The sequence below is a fragment of the Leucoraja erinacea genome, chromosome 24, assembly GCF_028641065.1.
Source record: "Leucoraja erinacea ecotype New England chromosome 24, Leri_hhj_1, whole genome shotgun sequence".
NCBI lineage: Eukaryota > Metazoa > Chordata > Chondrichthyes > Rajiformes > Rajidae > Leucoraja > Leucoraja erinaceus.
Genome location: NC_073400.1, coordinates 5,029,921 through 5,052,903, shown reverse-complemented (window position 1 = coordinate 5,052,903; position 22,983 = coordinate 5,029,921). Strand labels below are relative to the sequence as shown.

General features: G+C 45.4%; 1 protein-coding gene across 1 annotated transcript in view; it reads left to right on the top strand.

Moving 5' to 3' along the window:
• The window catches only part of LOC129709033 (putative helicase MOV-10), a 72,288-nt gene that overhangs the window by 26,718 nt on the left and 22,587 nt on the right, over positions 1-22,983 (top strand). Inside the window, exons 5-12 of the mRNA XM_055655147.1 lie at positions 1,447-1,687; positions 3,778-3,918; positions 6,189-6,342; positions 8,643-8,794; positions 10,425-10,601; positions 12,490-12,637; positions 17,091-17,252; positions 19,932-20,035. Coding sequence (XP_055511122.1) covers positions 1,447-1,687; positions 3,778-3,918; positions 6,189-6,342; positions 8,643-8,794; positions 10,425-10,601; positions 12,490-12,637; positions 17,091-17,252; positions 19,932-20,035 — 1,279 coding nt within the window. The remainder of the gene's footprint in view (positions 1-1,446; positions 1,688-3,777; positions 3,919-6,188; positions 6,343-8,642; positions 8,795-10,424; positions 10,602-12,489; positions 12,638-17,090; positions 17,253-19,931; positions 20,036-22,983) is intronic.

Genomic DNA, 22,983 nt, shown 5'->3' with positions numbered 1-22,983 from the left:
AGGGTCGAGATGGCCTGTTTCCGTGCTGTAATTGTTATATGGTTATATGGTTTATATGGTTATACAACTTCAATCCTACTGCTTTGGGGCTGTGGAGAAACGTATGGAAGGGCATTCTCACCCGACTCGCTTTTAAAATCCCAACAATTTATCCTTTAAGTGGATTTGTGGATATTGAATCTTGGCCTTCCCTGAATTTGGCTTTCATCCCCATTAAATCTACTCTTGGAACGTGAACATGACTCATTGCTGCTCCTTTGAATCCAAAGAGCACAAACGAATGGATAATGGGGATAGCCTGTGAAGCCATTTGACTAGTTGGGCCATGTAGAGCACAGTCCTGTTCATTTAGTCCAGGCTTACCTGGCATTTCAAAGGTAATTCTTTAACGGTAAAGCATGACTGTCTTACAATCGCCCTTCTCAAATATCTCTTCCTCCCCCCCCCCCCCCCCCCCCCCCCCCCCATGTGTCCCACAAGAAATGTGTAATAGTTTGCACGCAGTGTAAGAAGCTACTTGACTGGGGGCTGCAGTAGAGCTGCTGCCTCGTAGCATCTGAGATCTGCGATCAAACGCAACTGCTGTATATATGGAGTTTGTGCATTCTCCTGTGACCGTGTGCAATTTCACTGTGTGTGTGTTCTGCTCTTCTCCCACATTCCAAAGACGTACAGGTTTGTAGGTTAATTGGCTTCTGTAAATTGTCCTCTGTATACAGGATGTAAAAGTGGGGGAACGTGGAACTAGTTTGCGGGTGGACGTGGTGGGAAACGGGCCTGTTTCCACGCTGTATATCTAAACTAAACGAATTATTTGTCATCCAAGTTGCCCTTCACCCCTCGCTTCCCTTCGGCCCGTTTTTCATCAGCGCCAATTTAGCTGAGGGGAACTAAGACAATTTCCAAGTTTGTTGATCAGAATAGACACGGTGGGACAGTGTGGGTCTGAATGAGCCACGAAAGGTGAGATTATGGTAGATGGAAAATAACATGAAAGATTGTGAAGTTATTTGTTTTAGAGCACATAATAAAAGCGGAATAATTGGAACATGGTGAGAGGTTGACAAGTGGTGATGTGCAAAGGAACCTTGGTGTACCTGAACATTGCTGATGAAGAACGTGCAGATGCAATAAGAAATGAAAAGGAAAAATATGATGTTTGCAGTTTGGTTCTCTTTTTGAAGAAGGCATGGAGGGAGTTTAATTAGACCAGTTCTAGGTTGAAGCAAGGACTGAAGACTGAATCTCTCAAGGGTTTATAAGATAAGGTGTTCTCATGGAAACATAAATTCTCCAGGGGGCTAGTGGATTGGTTGCAGGAAGATGTTTCCTCTGGTTGATGAGTCGTGTGTTGGGCTATTCGGTGCAGTTTGTGACATCCAGTTACTGTAAGTATTAAACGAGGCAATGGCAATGGCTACAACAGTAACTTCTTTCCTCATGCAGGAGAAACCTATAAAATTGAAGTCATTTGCTCGATGACTGATCGTGGCTATGTCCCGGTTACACTGGTCTTTCAGTTCCAAGATGAGAGCTTAAAAACATTTTACATCATTCGCTTCTTCTCGGCAAGGACAATCAGCGAGCTGTTCGAAGAATTGAAGCCCACCGCTCCCTACAAGCCAACCCAGCATTGCACCCTGCGAGCAACCGAAGAGATTATTGAAGAAGGAGAGAAGCCGGACTGGTGGGGCCCACTTTTCTTCTGTGATCTTGCACTCTTTACCCTCTAGCATTCTTCTGTATCTAGCCTCTCATGGCCCCTGTCTTCTGCTAGTCACAATGGTTGCTCTGTGCTCCCTTCCTTTGAAGATGCCTCTTTAAGTGGTATAGCTTTGATTGCTTCAATCATCTATCCCGCTATCTTTTTTTCTGGTTTGTTAGGCTTGAGATTCTACATTAGAGCTGTAATATAAATTGAACAACTTAAATCGATGAAATTATATTCTTGTATTCATTTCCCCAAAACATTTTGCAGCTGTGAAAGGCGGTATAGTGAAAGGAATTTGTGTTTGGTACTATTTGTGCTCTTGAAACAGCATGGGAATTGTTGTAGTCATGCAATTTCTTTTGTCATGAACAGCGTTATGCTTGAGGGGGGAGACCAGGTAAACAGATGTATGACAGTGTTAAAATGGTATGGAGAAGATGAAATGAGGGGTGGTGGATTTGGATGTTTGTTTCGATATCAAGACTTGGGGGAAGAAGTTCTTTTCATTCAAGAAAAACAAAATGAATGAGTCCATCAGTGGAGGCAAATCGCTTACAATATTTCATTCAGAGCTCGCCTCCAGTAATTCCAGGTCATTGCCCAAAGTGGTGCATGCTTGGGCATGAAGCTTGCCAAGCCTCCTGGAATTGTGGACCTATTTCCTGGATACTCCCACAAGAAGTCTGGACCATAACCAGCGGTCTTAATCTGGTGATACAAGGGACTGCAGATGCTGGTTTACCAAAACAATTACACACCGTTCTGGAGTAAGTCAACAGGCCAGGCAGCATCGCTGGAGAACATGGATATGTGACGTTTCAGGTTGGGACCCTTCTTCAAGATTGCAGCAGGATCTGGATCGATTGGCCAGGTGGGCTTAGGAATGGTTGATGGAATTTAATACAGAAAAGTGTGAGGTGTTGTATTTTGGGACGTCGAACAAGGGCAGGACCCACACAGTAAATGGTAGAACTCTGGGTAGTGTTGTAGAGTAGAGGGAACTAGGAGTGCAGGTGCATGGTTCCTTGAAGGTCGAGTCGCAGGTCGATAAGGTGGTCAAAAAGGGCTTTTTGCACTTTGGCCTTCATCAGTCAGAGTATTGAGTATAGAAGTTGGGAGGTCATGTTGTAGTTGTATAAGACGTTGGTGAGATCACATTTGCAATATTGTGTTCAGTTCTGGGCACCATGTTATAGGAAAGATATTGTCAAGCTTGAAAGGGTTCAGAAAAGATTTATGTGGATGTTGCCAGAACTAGAGGGTGTGAGCTATAGGGAGAGGTTGAGTAGGCTGGGTCTCTATTCCATGGAGCGCAGGAGGATGAAGGGGAATCTTATAGAGGTGTACAAAATCATGAGAGGAATAGATCGGGTAGATATATGAGTCTCTTGCCCAGAGTAGGTGAATTAAGGACCAGAGAACAGGTTCAAGGTGAAGGGGAAAAGATTTAATAGGAATCCGAGGGGTAACTTTTTCACACAAAGGGTGGTGGGTGTATGTAACAAGCTGCCAGAGGAGGTAGTTGGGGTTGGGACTATCCCATTGTTTAAGAAACAATTGGACAGGTACATGGATAGGACCGGTTTGGAGGGTTATGGACCAAGCACAGGCAATTGGGACTAGTGTAGCTGGGACATTGTTGGCCAGTGTGGGCGAGCTGGGCCGAAGGGCCTGTTTCCTCACTGTATGACTCTATCCACCTATCACTTGTCAAGCTTTGTCCTGGCCCCACCTCCCTTCCAACTTTCTCTCCCTCATTACCCCCCCCCCACCCCCCCACAACTATCGGTCTGAAGATGGGTCCTAACCCAAAAATCACCTATCCATGTTCTCAAGATGTTCTAGAGAGTTTTCTACAAGAATAAGGCCCCACAGATAGAAATTACCCACAGAACAGTTTCAGGAACACAGGATTAGAGAAAGAGCAGCCCTCATTAATTTTTCAACTGTTCCCTCTTGCTGATCTATTCTGACTGTCCTTTTACCAGGATGCCTTGTTCAAGATATTTTTGGTGATCATCTTATTGTCCATCCATTGAGTTTGTTCCTACTTTAAATCTTTGCAGTTTTGTCAACAACCAGTTGGAAAGAGAAATCCCTCTTGGCGTGTACAAATACTCTAAAAGCTTTCACAAAGCTGTGAAGAGCGGACTGAAGGATATCCCTAATCTCAGTCCTGATGTGATGTCTGAGATTCAAAGGATTAAGTAAGTACCACTGTTGAATTCCAAATTGAACAAAGATCGCAGGATTGTGATTATATATAAAAAATATTTTGTACCCTTGTCTGGGAAATAATTATTAATGGGTAATTATATGTTAGAAATAGATGTTAGAAGTTGAGAGGGAAAAAAACTTGACTTGCCAGGCAGCATCAGCACAAAGAATTAAGATTATGGATGCCAGGCGATTTGCTAGAACTAGAAACAGTACACGCATTAAATATTTTAAGCAAGTAAAGATTTTGGTCCCCTAATTTGAGGAAGGACATCCTTGCTATTGAGGGAGTGCAGCATCGGTTTACAAGGTTAATTCCCAAGATGGCGGGACTTTCATATGCTGAGAGAATGGAGCAGCTGGGCTTGTGCACTCTGGAGTTTAGAAGGATGAGAGGGTATCTCATTGAAACGTATAAGATTGTTAAGGGTTTGGACACGCTAGAGGTGTGAAACGTGTGCCCGATGTTGGGGGAGTCCAGAGCCAGGGGCCACAGTTTAAGAATAAGGAGTAAGCCATTTAGAACGGAGACGAGGAAACCCTTTTTCTCACAGAGTGGTGAGTCTGTGGAATTCTCTGCCTCAGAGGGCGGTGGAGGCAGGTTTTCTGGATGCTTTCAAGAGAGAGCTAGTTAGGACACTTTAAAAAAAAATAAATAAATAAAAATAAAAATAGCAGTCAGGGGATATGGGGAGAAGGCAGGAACTGGGTACTGATTGGGGATGATCAGCCATGATCACATTGAATGGTGGTGCTGGCTTGAACAGCTTAATGGTCCTACTCCTGGTCCTATTGTCTATTTTGGGGCTGATTGAGGCTGTTGGGGAACGGGGTAGGATGAATTCAATTACAGGTCCACCACCGATTTATCTGGCACCCTTGGTTCCAGAGCCTTTATTTTGCCAGACCAACGGAGGTGAAGGCCTCGGAAAGGAGTCCAATGGTACAGATGATTCGAGATATCAGCCCGCAAAGTCAGCTGTGGGAACGGATCTTCCAGCTCCGGCCGGGCGGGAGTTCCAGAGCTCCGGCTTCAGGGGGCAAATTCGAACCGATGATCAACGCGGATGTCCCGATTGAGGTCGCGATGGGCTGCACGCCCACCCTAGGCACCGCATTGTGGGGGGGTTTCACGTGCGCTCCTGTAATTTAGTCTAGAGTAAAAGAGGTGATGGACAACCTGTTGCTGGAAAATCGATGGTGGACCTGTACTTAATCAATAGCGGAACCAGGTACAGGGAGATGACGAAAGGACAAGATTTTTTTTTTTTTAAACAAAGGTGGGTGAAGAGAAGTAGGAAGGACACCAACTGCTGGAGTAACTCAGCAGGTCAGGCAGCAACTCTGGAGAACATGGATAGGTGATTTTTAGGTTGGGACCCTTCTTCACAATGAGAATAGGAAAGACATGTCAAGCAGCTGCTCTGTCTGGTGAGAAAGGGAGCCTAGACGGTTGCCTGAAGTTACTGAAGAAGCTCGAATCCAAGGTAATGTGGGATTGCATCAAAAGATAAGGCACTGTTACTTGGGGTTGTGAATTTAATTAGAATAGTGAAGGAGCCAGAGATGGTTGGGGCATTAAAGTATCAAAGCTCAAACAGTGCCTACACGGGAGCCTCCAATGCTGGGATTGAATGCTGTTGCTTATTTGAGGTAAGCTGCCAATGAGCCCAATCTCACATCTGTATTTAGGTGGTTCCCCACAATTTTTAATCAGATTAATGAGTGGACATCTTGGACATGTAACTCCTCGCATGCAGCGTAGAACATGTTCTCCATTCCTCCTCTCAAATCCTACTGTCAATCTAAAGACTCTTCCTAGCCTAAATTCTCCCCCTCATTCCAGAGAAGAGGCCCAATGATATATTTTGGTCTTTCCTGATAACTCTGGAATAAAGACACATTGCCTTTAGAGTAGAGTTCCTGCCTGACAGCATCGGAGACTCGAGTTTGATCCTAACAATGGATGCTGTCTGGACGGAGTTTGTACGTTCTCCCCGTGACCGCGTGGGGTGTCCCCGGATGCTGCGTTTTCCTCCCACACTCCAAAGACATACAGGTTTGAAGGTTGAATTGGCTTTGGTAATTGTAAATTGTCCCTAGACTGTAGTACGGAGCTAATGTAAGGGGATCGCTGGTTGGCATGGGCTCGGTGGGCCGAAGGGCCTGTTTCTGCGCTGTATCTCTAAACTAAACTATAACCCTATATCTTGACTTTTAGCATACTCTGCTCACTAAAGCTCTTTTTTTTGTTGTGCAGTTCTTTACTGGCATCTAATCTGGACTTTGAGAACTATGCAGAGAGATTCGTATTGTTGCTCCATCTGGAGGAGATTCAGATGGAAGTTGACATTACAAAATACAACATGGAGAATGCCCCAATGACTCGGGAAGGAAGGCTTCTTGTTCTCAAGGTTAGTGCAAATGTTTCAGGGACTTAAATTGGATGGAGATTTGGGAGGAATTGGAACCCAATGTCGATCTTTGTTTCTCAAGGCTCCTGTGCCATCAGGTACTGAGTACGTGAGGTACAAAACTGATGGGTATTAGCTGTAATGCATCCTGCAAGCCCAGCTGGCTTTTTGCTTAACTCTCTCCTTTTTCCCCTACAGCAGTTTTTCAATCTCCCTCGTACGACTCGGTTATGCCGAGTTTGTATTTTGACTTCATTGACTTTCGTCCCATATCCACTGGATAACTAAATCCCATCTATTTTAGTTTTCAAAATTTCAATTGATTCCTAGCTTTGATCATTTTTGGTTTGTGTCAGAGTTCCAGACGTCCACTGTTCTGAACAGTGGATTCTTGACATGATTTCAGACTAGCCTGCTGCTTAATTTGAAATTGTTCCAATCAAAAGATGGACTGTTTCCCTACCAGAGGCAGTGGAATAGGTGGAGGGGTTCTTAATGAGGTGGTAACCTTCCAAAGTATGATCAACAGCCGGGTCTATGTAGCTAATCCTAATTAAACCTGATTTGCCATTGTGTGGGATGGCAACAGATGCCCAGTGACTTTCAAAACTACTGGGAGGTGGTGCAGCAGTAAAGTTACTGCCTTGCAGCGCCAGAGACCCGGGTATCATCCTGACTATGGGTGCCGTCTGTTCTGAGTTCGTACGTTTTTCCCATGACCATGTGGGTTTTCTCCTGGTGCTCCGGTTTTCTCCCACAAAGACGTAGAGGTTTGGAGGTTAATTGGGTTGGTAAAATTGTAAATTGTCCCTAGGGTGTGTGGGATAGGGTTAGTGTGCGGGGATCGCTGGTCGGTGCAGGCTCGGGGGGCCGAAGGGCCTGTTTTTGTGCTGTATCTCTAAACCAAAACTAATCTAAACACTAATCATGAAACGTAGAACAAGCAGTACAGCAAAGGGTCAGGCACTTTGGCCCAAGAAGTCTGTGCCAAACATGATGCCAAGTTAAACTCATCCCTTCGGCCGACACAAGATCCATAATCATCCTCCCCAATATATCTAGTGCCTACTTAAAAGCTTTTTAAACACCTAGAATTGCTTGTGCTAGGCACCTACCACTCTGTTTATAAAAAATAAAAAAACCCGATGAATATGCCATGCATCTCTTTTAAACTTTCTCCCTCTAAACTTAGTTGGACCCTCTAGTATCTGACATTTCCACCTTGGGAGAAATATTCTGATCATCTACCCTGCCTGTGCCCTTCATAATGTTATGTACACTTATCAGATGTCCCTGCAGCCTCTGATGCTCCTGTGAAAACAATCCACGTTTGTTCAAGCTCTCATGAAAGCTAATGCCCTCTTAGCTAAGGATCTTGGCAGCATCCTGATAAACCTACACTGCACCAGTTCTCAAGCCTGCAAACCATGTCTGTAATACAATGACCAGAACTGCATGATATGGTCATAGTGGCCTAATCCAAGTCTTGGATGGTGAGGCAAGCTTCCCATTGTCATGCTGTGTCAATGCACCAAATCTTCATGCTCAATATCACTGACCTCAAAGCTTTTAAAGATTAACGTTTCAATGAAGTCTCTTGCTAAGTAATGCCCCTGTCCAACTTAGTAAACCTGAATGGAAACCTCTGGAGAATTATGTGCCCCCCCTCCCCCCAAGGTTTCCGTGTGGTTCCCGGAGGTTTTTGTCAGTCTCCCTGCAACCTCCAGTAATCGCACAAAAACCTTGGGTGGGCGCAAAGTCTCCAGAGGTTTCCGTTCAGGTTTCCTAAGTGGGACGGGGGCATAACGATGTGCCAAAGTGGACTACAATCAACAGGTGAAATGTATTCACTGCTGTAAGTAGATGCAAGAAAGCCAACTGCTGTACAGGGATCTTGCCCAAACGACTGTGATAGTGACCAGATTCTTTTAATACTGATGTTGATTAGATATTTAGGCAAAACTCTTCTACTCAAAAGTTATTTCCCTTTGGAAGTTTGGGCTGTTAGTTTAAGAACATGGTTTCAGCATGGTAGCTCCTAAAGTGCAGCACTTCCTTTGCACAAGATGGTGTCACCCTAGATATTCAACCAGGTTGTAGGAGCCAAAGTGAAACTCCCATCCTCTTGACTTGGAACTGTGGAGCTGGAAAATCTCTTCTGCACCCTCTAAGGCCACCACATCCCTCCTGTAATGAGGTGGTTTGAACTGGTACACAATACTCCATGTGTACTAACCAGTTTGGTGAGATGACACTTCTGGAAATTTTCCACTTCTGTTTCTCCCATCCCACCTTGGCAGGTCCCTGGTGTTGCTGAAAATAGACCCTCCGTGCTTCGAGGAGACCACCTGCTGGCGTCGAAGAGTGATGATCGGAGGCAACCAAGAACTTGCTACAAGGGCTACGTCCATCAAGTGGAGCTGGAAAGGGTCAAATTGGGATTTTCACAAAAGTAAGTATTGGAAGATTTCCACACTGGTATGGGTTTTGAGCTTTCTCGAGGGACATGGGCCATACGTACCATTCTGTTCAGGATGTCCATGCCGAACATGGTGCCAAGTTAGACTAATCTCCTCTGTCTGCATGTGATCTGTAACCTTCCATTCCCTGTATATCCATGTACCTATGTATATGTCTCTTAAATGGCCCAATTGTTTGTGCATCCAACACCACTCCTGGTAGTTCTTCCATGCACCTATCACTGCAGTAAAAAAAAATGTACTTCACATCTTTAAACTTTGGCCCTCTCCCCACAAAGCTTTGCCCTATAGCCCATGATATTTCTACTCTGGGATTAAGGTTCTGACTGTCTATCCTATCTATGGTTTTCATCATTTTATATACCTTATTTACTCTCCCCTCAACCTCCAACCAACAATGGAAAACAATCCAGATTTGTCCAACATCTCCTTGTAGCTAATGCTCTCTAATCCAGGCAACATTCTTGTAAATCTCTTCTGCACCCTCTAAGGCCACCACATCCCTTCTGTAATGAGATGGTTTGAACTGGTATGCAATACTCCATGTGTACTAACCAGAGTCCTGTAAAACTGCAGTGGGACTTCCTGACTCTTTATTCAATGCCCTTAACTGTACACTTCCTCTTGCATTCAAGCTTCCAAAGTGCAACATCTTGCACTTGCCCCAATTTACTATTTCTCTGCCCATTTCTGCAGCTGGTCTATATAACCACAGTGTACTCTGTCCGCTATTCCACCTATTTTGCTGTCATCTACAGACGTACTAACCAACCCATCTATATTTGCATGCAAAGATACACAAGGTTCTGGAGTAACTCAGCGGGTCAGACAGCATCTCTGGAGAAAAGGAATAGGTGACGTTTCGTATCGAGACCCTTTTTCAGACTAACCTCCAATTCCTTATCCTTGGTTAACACAGAAACAAAGTAACATGGTATTTTCCTTAATCTGACTCGCAAATGATATGTCATGACCCCATTTGACCCTTTAATTACCAGTTTGAGTTCTTTCTTACTTGGTTAATATTCCTTAAAGGCTTTGCCTGATTTATCATAACCTTTTACAATATACTTTTTGACCAAATTAGCTTCCTCTTGGGATCACCCAACCTTGCTGTCCTTATCCCTCCTGCTTACTGTAATACGCCGGGTCCTGAACTCTGATCATCTAACCTTTCACCCACTCACATATGTGGACTTTCCCCATTAGCAACTTCTTCCAGTTTCTCCCCCCCCAGCTCCTGTCTAATAATGCTGTAATCTGACTTGCCCCAATGTAGTAGCTTGTACTTCTGCACCCAGTCGCACGACCACACCCGCATTCCTCGTTACTCCTGTCACTTAACTCCCGAGGGTGGTACATGGGGCCAAGCCCGTTGGTGAGCTCCATTGGAATTTGCACTAAATTATCCTTTTAAGGCACACTAGAAGTCATAGTGCAGAAACTGGTCCTTTAGCCTAGGTTGTCCCTGCCGACCAAGATGCCCCATTTCCCACCAGCCTGCATTTAGCCAATATCCCTGTTAGCCTTTTCTATGCATGCACTGTTGTTGATGGGATAATGACTTCCACTGTATTACTACTATTGCTCTCTATTTTTCAGGCTCCTGAATGAATTTATAGAAAAAATGAGGTTCAATGTCTCGTTCACGTTTAACCGATTCCCATTAAAAATGCAACATCGCGCTGCACAATTAGCAAAGGACACTGGTCTAATGAATGTGCTCTTTCCAACATTTTCATACGACATGTGCATCCATCCTTTGGACAGAAATTTGAAGTGAGTAAAGCCAGCGGAGACAATTGGGTGGAAATGGATTAGACCATCAAGTGGGTTGCACAATGCTGTGTCCTAGCTAGCACTTTCCTTGGTTGTAAAATCCGTTTTAATGTCATGTAACAACCCTAAGAGGGGCTTCACGAGTTTTTGATCGAACTTTGACACTAGATTTCAGACGAAGCTATTAGGAATGTTGATCAAAGGCTCCGCTTTCTTCTATTCATCCTCGGAATCATGGCAATGCTAGTAAGATCGACAGCTGCTGTTCATCCCTGCAGAGAACATAGATAAGAACGACACAGGGACAGATCCTTGGACCCACCATGTTTGTGCTGAACATGACGCCCTTAATCCCCATTAATGTGCCACTAGCTTGATCTGTTGCATTTTCTGGTGAGGTATTCTCACAGGATCCTTGGAGAGGTTGTTCCAGGAAGTATGATGTATTTCCAAGGTAGGATGATGCTTAAGTTAAGAAGGAGAACATGCAGACAGCCTTGCTGCCTCCATTCAAGTGAGGCTGTTGTCCTTGAAGGTAAAGTGTGCAGGTTTTGGTCATTTTCCTGGAAAAGCCTAGACAAGCAACTTGGTGAATTTTGCAGATGGCAGGCACAGTAATAACTGTGCATTGAAGGGAAGGAAGAATGATAGTGGATGGGGTACAAGTCCTGCTTTTGATCTTGGAGTTGCATTTGTCCAGAAGCTGGAGGGTATTCCATCGTAATCCTGACTTGTGCATTGTAGGTGGTGGCGAAGATGTCTACTGGAGCATCACAGCAGTAGATGTATGGCCTTGCAGTGCCAGGGGCCCTGGTTCGATCCTGACTATGGGTGCTGTGTGTACAGAGTTGGTACATTCTCCCTGTGACTGAGTAGATTTTCTCCGGGTGTTCAGGTTTCCTTCCACATTCCAAAGACGTACAGGTTTGTAGGTTGATTGGCTTGGGTAAGAATTACAAATTGACCCTAGTGTGCAGGAAAGTACTAGTGTACGGGGATCGCTGGTCAGTGTGGACTCGGTGGGCTGTAGGGCTTGTTTCTGCACTGTCTCTGAACTAAACAAGATGTCTACCTTTGACATTCACTTGGAGGTACAGTCCGTGCACAAAATGACCTGCTGGAGGAACTCGGTGGGTCAGCAGCAACGTTTTAGTTTAAAAATACAGAGTGCAAACAGACCCTTTGCTCCACCGAGTCCATGCCGACCTGTTTGCATTAGTTCTTTGTCTCACATTTGCATCCTACGCATTGGGGGAAATATGCAGAAGCCAATTAATCTACGAACCTGCATGCCTTTGGAATGTGGGATGAAACCGGAACACCCGGAGAAAACTCAGGGGGAGAATGCACGAACTGTGCCTGGACAGCACCTGTAGTCAGGATCGATCCTGGGTCTCTGGCACTGAGGCAGTCGTGCCACTGTGGAGGCAAAGGGATGGTTGACATTTTGGGTCGCGCCCCTGCACCAGAACCGCGTGTGAAGAGGAGGTGGCCATTCTAAAGTGTTGATGGCCAGTACGCAGGAGAGAGGAATGAGCCTGGAGCTGGCAAGAGAGGGACCCACATGTGGATGGTTTGATGGGCAAATGGAGCCAGGTAGAGGAGGAGATGGTGGCAGAGGCTGGGGAGGGGACAAAAGGCAGCAGATTATAAAACCTGTTAAGAAAAGGTGAGGCGTGGAACCATATAAGAAAAGGATGGTGGGCAGATGGGAAACGGGGGAGGGGCAGGGGGAGCCATGTAGGCTGTGCTCTGTCTGCTTCGAAAAAGTGACGTCTGAACATTGAAGACGTGAGGGTGGGGAAAGCTGGTTGTTGAAAGTGGCCATACAACATGGTCGTCATTTAATTCCATGTGTTCATATCTTGATCCTTTTTTTTCTTTAAAGCTTTTATGATCGGTCTCTTGCGGAAAATCCTGAACAAGCCAGAGCAGTCAGTTGTATCGTTGCCGGGATCTCCAGACCTGCTCCATACTTGATATTTGGCCCACCAGGAACTGGGAAGACTGTCACTATTGTGGAAGCGATCAAACAGGTACCGAATATTGTTTGTTCTCGTGCACTTGGATGGATTTTGATTTCCAAATTTCCTGTTTTTTTAGTTATGCCAATTTTAAGTCTCGAGGGCCTGTTTCCACACTCTATGACTCGACGGACCCATTTTAGTTTGACCATTCACTAATCTTAACTCTAGTGAATCTTAATTCGCTAATCTACACTGCAACCATGCTGCAACTTGATGCTTTTCACCCCAGCACCATTTTAGTGAATCTGCTACAAGGCTAACACTGTTCAGAGGCTTTGGATCTTTCCTGTAGATTATGGTACAGTGCTGGGTGTAATACAAACCATAACAGCACGTTTAACTTGCTCAGGATGTAAATAATTAGGATATGTTGCTTGTTTGAATTTGGTGATTATGTCCGGTGTGATAAATGGCTCGTAGATTGAAAGACTGCCAAACATTCCTCAGAATCTGAGATTGGATTTGACTTCAGAAAGGAGTTGTAGGAAGAATGCACATTTTCCTGTTGTCATCCACCAACTTACAGGTGCTTTTTAAACTGTAGTTGTTGCCATTGTAATGTAAGAAAGGCTGCAACTACACTATGCAGAAAGATGTGATGGTCATCTTGATGCCACTATATGGGCCTGGGAACACCATGTCTTGTTTGTGCTCAGAATCTTTCATGTTCACTTGAAGTATTTAACTGCTTATCCAATCGATAACCATTGTGATTTCAATCGAGTCCTGGATTGTGGAAAGACATTGGCCATGTTACCTTGTGTTCAAGAAGGAACTGCAGATGCTGGAAGATCAAAGGTACACAAAAATGCTGGAGAAACTCAGCGGGTGCAGCAGCATCTATGGAGCGAAGGAAATAGGCGACGTTTCGGGCCGAAACCCTTCTTCAGACTGTTACCTTGTTTGGCTGTATAAACGTCAATGAGATTTTCCTTTAGTCTTATACAGATATGCTTAGTTTAGAAACACTCTATTTATGTTCTGAGGATACAAGATACAAGATACATTTAATTGTCATTTGGACCCCTTGAGGTCCAAACGAAATGCCGTTTCTGCAGCCATACATTACAAACAAATAGACCCAAGACACAACAACACAACATAATTTACATAAACATCCATCACATCATTGTGATGGAAGGCCAAAAACACTTATCTCTCCACTGCACTCTCCCCCCCCACGATGTCAGAGTCAAAGTCATAGCCCCCGGCTGGCGATGGCGATTGTCCCGCGGCCATTAAAGCCACGCCGGGTGATGCGAGGTCGCACACCGGGTCTTGGTGTTAGAGCCCCCGGCGTGCGCTCGCAGAGTCCCGAGGCCATTCCAAGCCTCGCGGGGTGGTGCTGTAAAGGCCCCGCTCCAGGAGCTCTTCGACCCCGCAACTCGGACGGGGGAAGTCGCCGTTGCGAGAGCCCTGAAAAGCGGTCTCCCTCCAGGGAGCCGCGGGCTCCCGGTGCCACCGTCCACAGACCTGCCGTTGGAGCCTCCGACTCTCCGGTAGCAGCAGCAGCAGCAGCAGCATCAGCAGCGCTCCTCCACCGCTCCACCCGCTCCGGACTCGGCCAGCCCCGCGACGGCGACGGTGAGTCGTAGCACCAGAGTCCCCGGCTTCTTCCTGTTGGAGGCCGCTCCTCGTTGCGGCCCCAACGACAACGGAAACCCGACGAAAAAAGGTCGGGTCTCCAGTGCAGGGAGAGATTTAAAACTAAGAGGTGTAACTACATCCTAAGATGGCTTTGTTTAAAAATGTTCCCTTTGAGAACAAAGGCTTGAGTAGACGTGGTGCCTCAACTAGGGCTGCATGAGCAGATCATGACCAGTTTTTCCCAGCCATACATCTCTAGATGTCTGAGTTCAACTTTCAGGTGAGCACATGCTGTTCACTCTGAGCTGCTTTGTCAGTGCTACTGAGCAAACTTGATCAAACACACTCCCTACATCCACAATGATCTCTGATCATCATTGCAATTTGTATTTACACATTTGGCAATTTTTTTTTTTGATAGTAATTGACCCAAATGAAGCACAATGTTTGAAGAAACTTTGCTGTTATCAATTGCTCTCAGGCATGAAGGTGCTAAAATAGTACTGAAACTGGGAGATCACTGTAAACAGGAAAGACTGAACTGGAACTTTTTTAAATAGTAAGGTAATCTAATGGTTCTAAAAATGGTGAAAGGATTTGATAGAGTAGCTAGGAGTCCGCAAGAAATTGCAGGGAAATGTGGACACAGCCCAGACCATCACACAAACAAATCTCCATTCCATTGACTCCATTTATACCTCGCGCTGCCTCGGCAAGGCCACCAACATAATCAAGGACGAGACAAGCCTGGCCACTCCCTCTTGTCCCTCTCCCATGGTCAAATGGTACTGAAGTGTGAAAACGCACACCTCTAGATTCAGGGACAGGCTGTTATCGGGAAACTGATCAATCCTTCCACAACTATTGTAATCGTAGCTGTTACAATAGCTTCTTCTGACAGCTCATTGAAGTTATGGATTGCCCTCTCAGTGAGAAAGGTTTGCCTGAGCACTTCTTAAATCTCACCCTTTCACTTTTAAGATTCTGCCCTTTAGTTTGTATCCTCTACCCTGGAGAAAAAAACCTGTTCACCGTACCTCCTTATCCCCCTTCGGTCGTGGCTGACCATGGGTGTCTCCAGGGTTGGAGGACGCAAGTGCGTGACTTTGTTTAACGTGGGGAGACAGGCGCACAGACAGTTACCACATGATCCTTGACAGAGCTGGGTCAGGGTCCAGTGGCATGGAGTCCAAGACGACCGGAGACCCTTTTCTGCTGCAGCCTTCATCCGCCTTCCCAGCCGTTGTGACGTTAGCTCCACTAAGGTCAGCCATCATCTTCTGCCTGTTCCATCGTTGAGGTCTTGGTTGGATTGCTCTTTGTCAGAGTCCTCCCCCTCGACCTTACCGCCATGGGTGGCCCTACCAGGAGCGTAGCTCCAGACGGCATCGCTCTCAGGATCTCAGGTCCACACAAGCTTCTCCACCACGACAAGGTGACAATCCATGGAGAACCTATACCCAAGGTGACAACTCACCATACCTATACCCCTCATAATCATGTATATTCTAAGGTCCCCCTGGGCCTCCCGCGCTTCAAAGAAGTATGTTCCATTTTAGCGAACCTCTCTCTCTAACTCAAGCCTATGTAACAACCTGGTGATACACGGTACTATGGTCTGTGGCCTTACATGGATGATCTAAAAGAGGTGTATAAAATCATGAGAGGAATAGAGGGTGCAGGCACAGTCTTTCCCTGGCTAGGGGAATCAAAAACTAAAGGGCACAGCTGTAAGGTGAGGGGGAATAGGTTTAATAGGAACCTGAGGCTTGACTTTTCCAGAGGGTGGTGGGTATGTGGAATGGGCTACAGGCTGAAGTGGTTGAAGCAGGTACAATAACAACTTGTAGAAGACATTTATATGGATAGGATGGGCAAGGTGTGGGAGATGGGTCCATCTTGGATGGAGCATCTTGCCTGGAGCACGAGTGTCTGCAAAGGAAATGGTTGAAGATCATTATGGTCCTTCCTGCATTTCCTTTATTTTATAACTTTTCAGGGTGGCAGAGTAGTGTGGCTGGTAGAGCTGCTACCTCACAGCACAAGACCTGGGTTCGAACCTGACCTCGGGTGCTGTCTTTGTGGAGTTTGCATGTTCTCCCTGTGACCACATGGATTTCCTCTGGGTGATCCAGTTTCCTCTTGCATCCCAATGATGTGAGGGTTTGTAAGCAGTCTGACCTCTGCAAATTGCCCCTATTGTGTAGAGCGTGCGTGCAAAAATGGGATAACATAGAACGGGTGATTGATGGTCAGTGTGGACTTAGTGGGCTGAGAAACCTGTTTGCATGCTGGAACTAAAACACCAGGCAGGAAGAAATCCAGTTCTCATTCAAATACGCCAGAGAGTTGATTGTAATGCCCCTCTTTTTATTGAAAAATAGTTTGTGGGATTCTCAACTTCAATTCAGGTGTGGAATATAACATGGAGGTGACAGCAGATTCAATGCAGAGGCTAGAGCTCAAATGGAACATGGTTCCTTATGGAAACACATTTGGAAAGGATGGTCAGGCTTTGGAGAGGGTGAAGAGGATATTTAAAAGAAGGAACATGGGTTGTTGAGCTAAGAGCAGTGAAGTTTATTCAAGGTCTTGAAAATGAGGTAGGATCAGGACCAGCAATGCAGATAATTAGTGAAAAAAGTTTTGGCTAACATTCAGCTTTAATTTGGGACTTGTTGTCTGAAAGAGTGAAGCATATTCATTGGTACGTTTTAAAAATACACATGATAAATGTCAGAAATGTGATGGAGTGAAGAAAAATATTATTGTTGTTATTGTAATTATTGTTTCTAAGAAGCATCAATTGAGCATCTCTTGGTGCTTTTAATGTAAATATGTAATTAATGTAAAAAATGTTTGATTTGACTTTCAGGTGCTGCATTGTATACCGACTGCCCGCATCCTTGCTTGTGCACCATCCAACAGCGCCACTGACCTCCTGTGCCAGAAAATCAGTAGGTCTGTGGAAAAGAGACACATTTACCGCATCAACGCTGTCAGCCGGAGCTGGGACACTGTACCCCAAGATGTGAAGGTCAGACATCTTTTGTAGATCTTCATTGGCAAATACAATAATCAGCACTTGCTTTAGTCTAGGAGTTGTGGGGTTGTACTGTAGGGCGTTGCGGCTTCTGGGTGTGCATACAAGCTAGAAAAACAACAGAAGGAAGCATAGTTTATGCTGATGTCTTTACATGGATTGGCTGGGCTGAGAGATATTTGAACCCTTTCATGGACTCTGTTTTGTACCATTGTCTGCATATGGTAATCTCAACCCTCGCAATGCTCAGTTTAGCTCCAGGTATTCAATTAAGTTGGGTGTAACTAAATTAAATGCATCATCAAACAAGCAAGTTGCATCATGCTGTACGTGACAATAAACTAATCTAAATCTGAGGTTCCCCTTTACCCTCTCATTCCTGTGCGCCCATCCCTGCCCATCCACTTCCACTTATTCCCCCCCTCTCTGGCTACCTTTCATTCCTCTTACTCCTTGTCAGAAGCCTTTTGTCTCCTTTCCATAATCTTTAGTCCACTCATCTGACAATCAACCCCCGCCCCCCCCCCCCCCCCCCCCCCCCCCCCCCCCCCCCCCGGCTTTGTCCCACCCTGACTTATTTCCTGCTTTCTCCATCTATAATTAGTCTGATGGGTCCCAATCGTTTCCTGTCCATGTCCTCCAGAGATATTTCCTGACCTGAGTTACACCATCACTTTGGGTTTAGCTGAAGATTCCCCTCTGTTTTATTGTCCTGTGGTCGCCCTGCCTGCCTGGAATATGAATGTTGGTTGTGAAATGTCACCAAGGCTGTAGGAGAGCTTTTCCAAGTGGTGACTGGAGCGCGCTCATAATGTAAACGGGTACTTTGCTCTTTAGCCAGTCTTGTCTATGCAGGGATTGTTTGTTGAAGCAGCATTGGGATCTTTACTCTTCAGCTCGCTGGAGCTGTATTTGCAGGACTGTGGGAACTTTATCTGATCTGCACTGTTTCAAGGGAAGTGGTGTTAACTTTATTCTCTCGTAGGTCATCACCTTCCTTCAGCTCTTGGCAACTTCCTTCATGTTGTGTTTCTCCTGTACAATCGGGTTATCAGGAAAACAATTCTGGACCTCTGCAATACTTTCTCTACCGTCTGCCATTGCTTTACTGCTAATGGTCAAATCCAGTCATTTTCTAGGAAAAATCGCAGTGATATTTGTACATAGAAATCTCTCGGCTGTAATATAATTACACCTGCGACTTTGATTTCATGAAGTTAGTTGCTAAATGTTGAAGGTCCACTGGGGGAATGACACTCCTTTTATGGTTGCTGTGGATTCTTGTTCCCACTTGGGGGAAGATAGTGTTTTGGCTTAACCTCCTCTGAATTCTCTCGGCTCATACTCGGGAGATTATGGATGCTTTGCACTCAATTCCTAACACGGAGACTTGAGCACATAATCCACTCGGTGAATGAAGCATTTGCAAACTTCCCAACATTTCCAAATGTCCATCTCCAACCCTTTCCACTTTCCACAGAGACTGTTCCCTCCAACTCCCTGGTTAACTCAACCCTTCCCACCAAACCACTCCATCCCCTGCAATCGCAGGAGATGCAACACCTGTCCCTACACCACCTCCCTCGACTCCGTCCAAGGACCGCGACCGTCCTTTCAGGGGAGGCAGAGATTCACTTGCACCTCCACCAACCTCATCTACTGCTGTTCCAGGTGTGGACTCCTATATATCAGTATGGGCTCGGCAATCGATTCGCTGAACGCCTCTGCTCAGTCCACCTAGGCCAAGGTGATCTCCCGGTTGCTAAACACTAACTTCCCCCTTCCATTCGCACACTGACCTTTCTGTCCTGGGCCACCTGAGGCCCAATGCAAATTGGAGGAACAGCACCTCATATTTTGCTTGGGCAGCTTACACCCAAGCAGTATGAACTTTGACTTCTCTAACTTCAAGTAAGCCTTGCATCACCTCTGTCTCCATCCCTCCCCCATCCTAGGTCCCCGACTAGTTCTACTGTCCTCATTAAGTATTACTGACTGTAGGCCTTGTTGTCACCTTCCCCTCTGCTAACAATGAACCAGTCTACATTTCATTAGCATCTGCTTTGATCTGTCATTTTCACACCTTGCCCTTCTATATCTCCAGACTCTCTCTCCCCTGAATCTGAAGAAGGGTCTCTACCTGAAATGTCACCCATTCCTTCTCTCCTGAGATGCCTGCCCTGCTGAGTTAATCCAGTATGTTGTGCCTATCATCAGTGTAAACCAGCATCTACAGTTCCCTTCCTACATATTTCTAAATGCTTTGCAGCCATTGAAATGCTCATTGATGAAAGGCACAACATTGTTATGGCCTGGTCGGGTAGACGTGAAGCTGATATTTCACTTGTTTGGGAGTCTAGTACCAGCAGTGACGGGTCAAAATAAGGAGTTAACCATATAAGACTGAAATGAGATGACAGGTTGTGTTGGGGGACCAGGCCTCCCGTGGGGGCTATGGGTGAGTGGTGGATTATTGTGTTGGGGGAACGGGTGAGTGGTGGATTATTGTGTTGGGGGAACGGGTGAGTGGTGGAATATTGTGTTGGGGGTCGGCGCCCTGATGGGTCCCACTTGGTCTAGTATTAAGTAAAATCAGGCATTCACTTTTAAGTGAATATTAACTACTGAGTCCTGTCTGATGCCCAACTAATACTTATCTCTGCTTTCTGTTAGGATTTCTCAAACTGGAATGAAGAAAATAGGTGTTTTGAGTTCCCATCCAAAGAGAAACTAATGCAATATCGAGTTATTACCAGCACTTTGATAACTGCTGGAAGGTAAGTATCGGAAATGGTGAGACTTGTGCCAAATGACATTATCCCAGTTCAAAGTGCCTCAATTGTTAAAATAGCCAGTGCCCTGTGAATTTTATTCATTCAAGCATTTATCTGAATCTCTTTGGAAAGAGATCACAGAATGTGCTGTTTTGATCCTATTTGTGGGTACTTAAAATAAAATGCAGAACAACTCCCTTTTGTCTGCAAAGCGTTCCCCATTAACACAACCCCTCGTGATTTTGAACACTGCCTGTAACTTCCTCTGTCCTTATGTCAGTTTCTTGAACTGCTATCTATCCCGCAACAAACAGCAGTGCTGTATTGTGGGAGGCTGTGATAATTGTTGTGTTCTGGGTTGCGAGTTTATAGACAGCATGGTGAGGCCATCATTGACCGTAAAGAAGCAATCCCCGCTTCCACCTTAAACACTGCTGTTTTTCAGAACGCAGAACAGTACAGCACGGATACAGGCCCTTCGGCCCACAATGTTTTTGCCGAACACAATGGCAAAACCAACTGTTATCTGCCTGTTACCTATCCACATCCCCTCATGCTCTTCATGTGCCTGTGCAATTGTCTCTTAAAGCCTTCAATTGGATCTGCCCCCCCATCATCCCTGGCAGTGCGTGCCAGATACTCGCCATCCTCTGTGTAACATAAACTTGCTCTGCCCTTTGGAATAGTGGAGATACAGTATGTGAACAGGCTCTTCAGCCCCCTCCCCACCCCCCGAGACCACACTGATCACACCTTTCACACTAATTCTGTTATCCCAATTTCACATCAACTCCCTACACACCAGGGGCAATTCCCAGAGGCCGATTAACTTACAAACCCTTGCATCTATGGCATGTTGAAGGGAACCAGAGCACCCAGAGGAAATCCATGACGTCACAGGGAGAACATGCAAATATCACGCAGATGGCACCTGAGGTCGGGATCTAACCCGGGTCTCCTGTGCTGTGAGGCAGAGGGTCCACCAGCTGCGACACTGCAATGTTTACCATTTCCATCCTGAGGAAAAATCCTGACTGTATCATGTACATCCATCAGATTATATCTAGCAAAAATGGCTATCAAAGGTGATAGCAGGATACTGATCAGTTGGGCAAGTGAGCAAAGAAATGATTAATGGAGTTGAATACAGACAAATGCGAGGTGTGGCATTTTCCGGTCTAACCAGGGCAACACCTTCACAGTTATGGCAGGTCTCTGGGGAGTGTTAGACAATGGAAAATAGGTGCAGGAGGAGGCCATTTGGCTTATCCCTTGACTCTGCTATCTTTGAGTGCTCTATCTAACTCTCTCTTAAAAGCATCCAGAGAATTGGCCTCCACTGTCTTCTGAGGCAGAGAATTCCACAGATTCACAAATCTTTGGGTGAAAAAGTTTTTCCTCATCTCCATTCAAAATGGTCTACTCCTTATTCTTAAACTGTGGCCCCTAGTTCTGGACTCCCCCAACATCGGGAACATGTTTCCTGCCTCTAGTGTGTCCAAACCCTTAACAATCTTGTATGTTTCAACAAGATTCCCTCTCATCCTTCTAAACTCCAGAGTATACAAGTCCATCCGCTCCATTCTCTCAGCATATGACGGTCCCACCAACCCGGGAATTAACCTTGTAAACCTACACTTATAGCAAGAATGTCCTTCCTCAAATTAGGGGACCAAAACTGCACGCAATACTCCAGGTGTGGTCTCAAGGGACCCACATTTGTCTTAATTAATTTTTGCCCCTTCACATACCTATAGAAGCTTTTACTATCCTCCTTTATATTCTTGGCTAGCTTACCTTCGTATTTCATCTTTTCTCCCCGTATTGCCTTTTTAGTTATCTTCTGTTTTTCTTTAAAAGTTTCCTGCTCATCTTTGCTATGTTCTACTTTAATTTTTATACTGTCCTTGACTTCCCTTGTCAGCCACGGTTGCCTCTTACTTCCCTTAGAATCTTTCTTCCTCTTTGAAATGAACTGATCCTGCACCTTCCGTATTATTCCCAGAAATACCTGCCCCACTGTCATCCCTGCTAGGGTCTCTTTCCACTCAACTTTGGCCAGCTCCTCCTCCTTGACGACATAGTCCCCTTTGTTCAACTGCAATACTGACACATCTGATTTCCCCTTCTCCCTCTCAAATTGTAGATTAAAACTTATCATATTATTGTCACTACCTCCTAATGGTTCCTTTACCTTGAGTTCCTTTATCAAATCCGGTTCATTACACAACACTAAATCCCGAATTGCCTTCTCCCTGGTAGGCTCCAGTTCAAGCTGCTCTCGAGCTGTTGGAGAGCAGAGGGATCTAGGAGTGCAGGTCTATAATTCCTTGAAAGTAGCGTCCGGGGTAGATAAGTTGATCAAGAATTCTTTCAGCACATTAGCCTTCATCAGTCATGGTATTGACCCTGCTGTCGGAAAGAAAGATGTTAAGTTAGAAAGAGTGCAGAGAAGATTGATGAGAATGTTACCAGGACTTGAGGGCATGAGGAATGGGGAGAGATTGGGCAAGCTACGAGGGTATTCCGTGGAGCATAGGAGGATGAGAGGTGATCTTATAGAGGTGGATAAGATCCTGAGGGGAATAGTTAGGGTTGATGCAGAGTCTTTTATCCAGTGTGAGGCAATCAAGGACCAGAGGACGTAGGTTTGTTAGAAGAGAAACATTTCCATAGAGGGAGTGGTGGGAATATGGAATGAACTTCCAGAGGAGGTTCAACACCATTTAAAATACATTTGGACAGGTAGGTGGAGAGGAAATGTTTTGAGGAATATTGGCCAGACGCAGGCAGCTGTTCATGTTCATTGGTCATAGGAGCCATTCAGCCCATCGGGTCACCTGTCATTCAAATCATGGGTGATCTAACTTTGAATCTCAACCACATTCTCCTGTCTTCTCCCCATAACTCTTGACATCCTTGTCAATCAAGAATCTGTCAATCTCTGCCTT